The following is a 5487-nucleotide window of genomic DNA, read 5'->3' as shown; positions in this document are numbered from 1 at the left end:
AAAAGAATTGATGTTTTCATACATGCTACAACATAGATGAACCCTGAAGACATTATTCTAAGTGAAATAAGCCCGACACAAAAGGACAAATACTACACTGAGAACTCCACTTATATAATTCTGCTTATAGAATGGTGGTTCACAGGGGCTGAGGAAGGGGGAGTAAGAAGTTATTGTTAAATGGGCACAGAGGTTCAATTGGGGAACTACTGATATACACAACAGTCTGGATGAACCTGCAGAGAATGAAACTGACTGAAAAAGGCAATCATCAAAAGTTACATGTTATGTGACTCCCTTTATATAAAATTTTTGAAATGATAGAAACACAGAAGTGGAGAACACATTGAAAAAGTTCTGGCGATGGTGGTGGAGTTTGTACGATGTGCGTGAACTTAATACTACAGAACTATACTATACTACAGTGAGAACTACAGTTCTTAATACTACAGTTCTCACTACAGTTCTTAATACTACAGAACTATACACTTAAAAATAATTGAAATAGTAAATTTTGTTATGATATTTAACCACAATAAAAAATACTGTCTGGGTGTGGTGGCTTACAGCTGTAATCCCAGCACTTTGGGAGGCCAAAGGGGGGAAATTGCTTGAGCCCAGGAGTTCTAGACCCACCTGGGCAAGAGAGCAAGACCCTATCTCAATTAAAAACAATTTTTTTTTGAAAGAAACATTTTCCTGCGCCCCTGGAAATATCACAGACCCTACACACTATGGCTAATGGAGAAGTCAGCTCTGTTGTCTTCTTCCTTGCCTCTGATGTCTGTTCTGCTCTCTCAAAATGTTCCATCCTTTAAAATATGTGTGATCTTTGCTGATCTTAGCCTCTAGGTGTTTGTTATTGTTTTGCTGTTGTTGTTATTGTTTTGAGACAGTGTTTTGCTCTATCGCCCAGGCTGGAGTACAGTGGCGTGATCTCGGCTCATTGCAACCTCTGTCTCCTGGGTTCAAGTGATTCTCCTGCCTCAGCTTCCTAAGTAGCTGGGATTACAGGCTCCCACCACCACACCTGGCTAATTTTTGTATTTTTTTAGTAGCCACGGGGTTTCACCGTGTTGGCCAGGCTGGTCTTGAACTCCTGACCTCAAGTGATCCACTGCCTCAGCCTCCCAAAGTGCTGGGATTACAGGAGGGAGCCACTGCTCCCAGCTGCCTCTAGGTTTTTTGACAGTTAAAATGAAGTTTACTATTTTTTTCTCCACAAATTGATGCTATTCTCAGATGCTAGAAACATTTGCAAATACCAAACCCAGGAATATAAATAAAGGCTTAGCGATCTGAAATCTTTACCGATTGTAACTTCAGAAAACTTGATAGTTTCCAGGAAAAATGAGTGAGTGAAGCAGCTCTGTACAATTAAAGAAGGATGAAGAACCTCATCTGAGATTAGCACTATGCAATGAAGAGCCCTGGGAGACCCAGCTTTTCTCCCAAGAATGAAACTTTATATCCAGGACTTGAAGATGAAAAGAACTGACATTTTCAATAATAAAATCCTATTCACTTATAGTATTCCACAGATCACAGGGAGCTTTCTAGCTATTGTCTAGTTTAGTCATCCTGATATCACTGTGGGATGATAATAGAATATCTTTTTTTTTTTTTTTTTTTTTTTTTGAGACAGAGTCTTGCTCTGTTGTCCAAGCTAAGCGCAGTGGTGCAACTTCGGCTTACTGCAACCTTTGCCTCCCAAGTTCAACCAATTCTTGTGCCTTAGCCTCCCAAGTAGCTGGGATTACAGGTGTGAGCCACTATGCCTGGCTACTTTGTAAATATTTTTGTAGAAACAGAGTCTTGCCGTGTTGCCTAGGCTGGATTTCTATTTTATTGAGAAGAAAAACTGAGATTCCAAGGGACTGAGTGACTTTATATGATTGCTGATAGAGCCATGACCCCAACCCTGGTCTCCTGACTCCCGGGATAATGTTCTTTCTGTAACTTTATCCCTAATTCCCATTCGACTTGCATATAATGAAAATGATATTAGCAATAATAAATGGTAGTTGCAGTTTTCCCTACAACCACCCCTCTGAGATAAGGAAGTAACCTCATCAGTGGTTAAGCCTTTGCTTTTAGAATTCCTGGACTCAACTCCTGGCCCTGGCACTTGCTAGTGATACAATTTTGAACAGGTTACTTAGCCTTTCTTTGTCCCAGTATCATTGTTTGTAACATGCTGCTATGAATGGTGCTTCCTCCAGGGTTGTTCTGAATATTAAATAAGTCAACACTAAGGCATTTGGAAAAGTATCTGAACATAGTGGATATTACATGTGTTTATTGTTACTATTATCTCCACTGTCTCATATGACCCTCATTGTTACCCTTGCTTATACTGGTATTAATATTGGTTTCTGATGGCTCATGAGGCCCAATACATTTGCTTTAACAAGATAATTCCAGCAGTAAGTTTTTTACATTATAAGAACAAGCTGGGAGCAGCGGCTAAAGGTGCAGACATGGCCAAGTCCAAGAACCACACCACACACAACCAGTCCCGAAAATGGCACAGAAATGGTATCAAGAAACCCCGATCACAAAGATACGAATCTCTTAAGGGGGTGGACCCCAAGTTCCTGAGGAACATGCGCTTTGCCAAGAAGCACAACAAGAAGGGCCTAAAGAAGATGCAGGCCAACAATGCCAAGGCCATGAGTGCACGTGCCGAGGCTGTCAAGGCCCTCGTAAAGCCCAAGGAGGTTAAGCCCAAGATCCCAAAGGGTGTCAGCCGCAAGCTTGATCGACTTGCCTACATTGCCCACCCCAAGCTTGGGAAGCGTGCTCGTGCTCGCATTGCCAAGGGGCTCCGGCTGTGCCGGCCAAAGGCCAAGGCCAAGGATCAAACCAAGGCTCAGGCTGCAGCTCCAGTTTCAATTCCAGCTCAGGCTCCCAAAGGTGCCCAGGCCACTACAAAGGCTACAGAGTAGATATCTCTGTGTGCCAACGTGAGGACAGAAGGACTGGTGCGACCCCCCATCCCCACCTCCGGGCTGCCATCTGCATGGCGCTGTGGTCCTCCTGTGCTGTTTGTACAAATAAACCTGAGGCAGGATAAAAAAAAAAAAAAAAAAAGAACAAGCTGACCAGGCGTGGTGGCTCACGTCTGTAATCCCAACACTCTGGGAGGTCGAGGCAGGCGGATCGCTTGAGTTCAGGAGTTTGAAACAAGCCTGGGCAACATGGTGAAACTACATCTCTACAAAAAATACAAAAATGAGCTGAGCATGGTGGTGTGCACCTGTAGTCCCAGCTACTCAGGAGGTTGAGGCAAGAGGATCACTTGAGTCCGGGAGATTGAGGCTACAGTGAACTATAATTGTGCCACTGCACTCCAGCCTCGATGACAGAGAGAGAGAGACTCTGTCTCAAAAAATAAAAACATAAAACAATTTTACTATCACAGAAAGTTTTAGGAGACAACATATTGGTAAAACAGTTAGGTCCACCATCAAATAACTGGTAGATAAATTAAGCTTAAAAATTAAGACACATTTACTGGAATGTCTATAATTGGAAAGATAGGCAACAATAAGTGTTAGACAAGATATGGAGACATTGGGGCCCTCATACATTGCTGACAGGAATGTAAAATAGTGCAGCTGTTTTGGAGAACAGTTTGTCAGTTCCGCAGAAAATTAAACAGAGAGCACACGACCTAGCCATTCTGCTTCTAGGTTCACATCCAAGAAAATTAAAAACATGTCCCGAAGAAATCTTTTGTTTTTTTTTTTGAGATGGAGTTTCACTCTTGCTGCCCAGGCTGGAGTACAATGGCCCGATCTCAGCTCACTGCAACCTCCACCTCTCGGGTTCAAGCAATTCTCCTGCCTCAGCCTCCTGAGTAGCTGGGATTACAGGCATGCGCTACAACGCCCGGCTAATTTTGTATTTTTAGTAGAGACAAGGTTTCTCCATGTTGGTCAGGCTGGTCTCGAACTCCTGGCCTCAGGTGATCCACCCACTTCAGCCTCCCTAAGTGCTAGGATTACAAGCATGAGCCACTGCACCCGGCCACATGGACTCTTATAAACAAATGTTTATAACAGCATCATTCCTGGTAACCAAAATGTGGAAATAACCAAAATGCCTGTCAACTGAAAAATGGGTAAACAAAATGTGGTATACTCATACAACAGAATATTATTCAGTCATAAAAGGGAATGAATGAGGCCAGGCACAGTGGCTCATGCCTATAATTTCAGCACTTTGGGAGCCCAAGATGGGAAGATTGCTTGAGACTAGAAATTCAGGACTAACCTGGGAAACATAGTAGGACCCTGTCTCTACAAAAAAAAAAAAAAAAAGAAAGAAAGAAAGGAAAAAATCCAGATGTGGTGGTACTGCTTGTAGTCTCAGATACTCAGGAGGCTGAGATGGGAGCATCAATTAAGCCCAGGAGTTTGAGGCTACAATGAGCCATGATCATGCAGCTGCATGCCAGCGTTAGCCACAGAGGGAGACCCTTTGGTGATTCTTGCAGAGTTTGAATGGAACATGGGCTTTCAGACTCCAAACCCCAGGCTAAATATATTCCATTCTTTTGCTTCCCTTTATCCAGTATGTGTGATTACAACAGCTGGCGATGGTTTAGGTTTCTGTAAAAGAAGAGTGAGGGAGAGAAAGAGGAAAACAGCCTTCCTGGAGGAATAGTCTTACCCCGCCTGTTGAGTTTTCTGTGGCCAGCTCTGCCCCTGCAACAATACTGTGACTGTGAGTTGGGAGAGGAGTTTATTTTTATCCTCATGATCTCTCAGGACCTGGCTTCTTGGCATTCTATCAGTGACTAAAAACAGACAGGCTCAGCAGTGCATAAGAAGTCCCAGGAACAGGAAATTTAGATATTTTTGTTTATTTGTTTGTTTTATTGATTGGTTGGTGCTTTCTTAAATTTCAATTTAGTGTTTTCCTTTTATAGATCCATGCTCTCTTTCTTCTCTCTGTCTCTCCTTTTTTCTGTCTGTTTTTTTGAGACAGTCTCGCTCTGTTGCCCAGGTTGGAATGCAGTGGGAGCATCTCTGCTCACTGCAACCTCCACCTCCCGGGTTCAAGCATTTCTCCTGCTTCAGCCTCCCAAGTAGCTGGGATTACAGCACACACCATCATGCCCTGCTAATTTTTGTCTTTTTGTAAAGATGGGGTTTCACCATGTTGGCCAGGCTGGTTTCAAACTCCTGACCTAAAGTAATCTGCCTGCCTCGGCCTCCCAAAGTGCTGGGATTACAGGCGTGAGCTGCTGTGCCTGGTCGACTACTCAGTTTCTTCATGGCAATGATGAACTTGATAGTTATGAGCACCAGGGGGCTAAAGAAGCACTGAATATTGTCTCGGTATATTTTTAATTTTTATAACAGCCAATATGGAGGGTATGGTGGGTAGAACCACATTCTTGGAGCTAGAAAGACTCTAAAAGGTTTTGAATCTCAGTTCTACCACCAACCAGTTCTGTGAATGTGCGGAAATTTAAAT

The 5487-nt window shown here is 43.1% G+C and overlaps 1 protein-coding gene across 1 annotated transcript; it reads left to right on the top strand.

Annotated features, from left to right (window-relative positions):
* The first annotated feature begins 2458 nt into the window (after positions 1 to 2458).
* LOC104678582 (60S ribosomal protein L29) lies at positions 2459 to 3093 on the top strand. Its single transcript, XM_010383906.2, has one exon. The coding sequence runs from the start codon at positions 2481 to 2483 to the stop codon at positions 2946 to 2948; it is 468 nt and encodes a 155-aa protein (XP_010382208.1). The 5' UTR covers positions 2459 to 2480; the 3' UTR covers positions 2949 to 3093.
* Positions 3094 to 5487: the final 2394 nt, after the last annotated feature.

Source organism: Rhinopithecus roxellana, chromosome 10 (assembly GCF_007565055.1).
Source record: "Rhinopithecus roxellana isolate Shanxi Qingling chromosome 10, ASM756505v1, whole genome shotgun sequence".
In the NCBI taxonomy this organism is placed as follows: domain Eukaryota; kingdom Metazoa; phylum Chordata; class Mammalia; order Primates; family Cercopithecidae; genus Rhinopithecus; species Rhinopithecus roxellana.
The sequence above is the reverse complement of the archived record's forward strand: the minus strand, read 5'-3'. Positions and strand labels throughout refer to the sequence as shown.

Bases quoted from the DNA above. Each gene is read 5' to 3' on its own strand.
- LOC104678582 (XM_010383906.2), top strand. From the start codon at position 2,481: ATGGCCAAGTCCAAGAACCACACCACACACAACCAGTCCCGAAAATGG.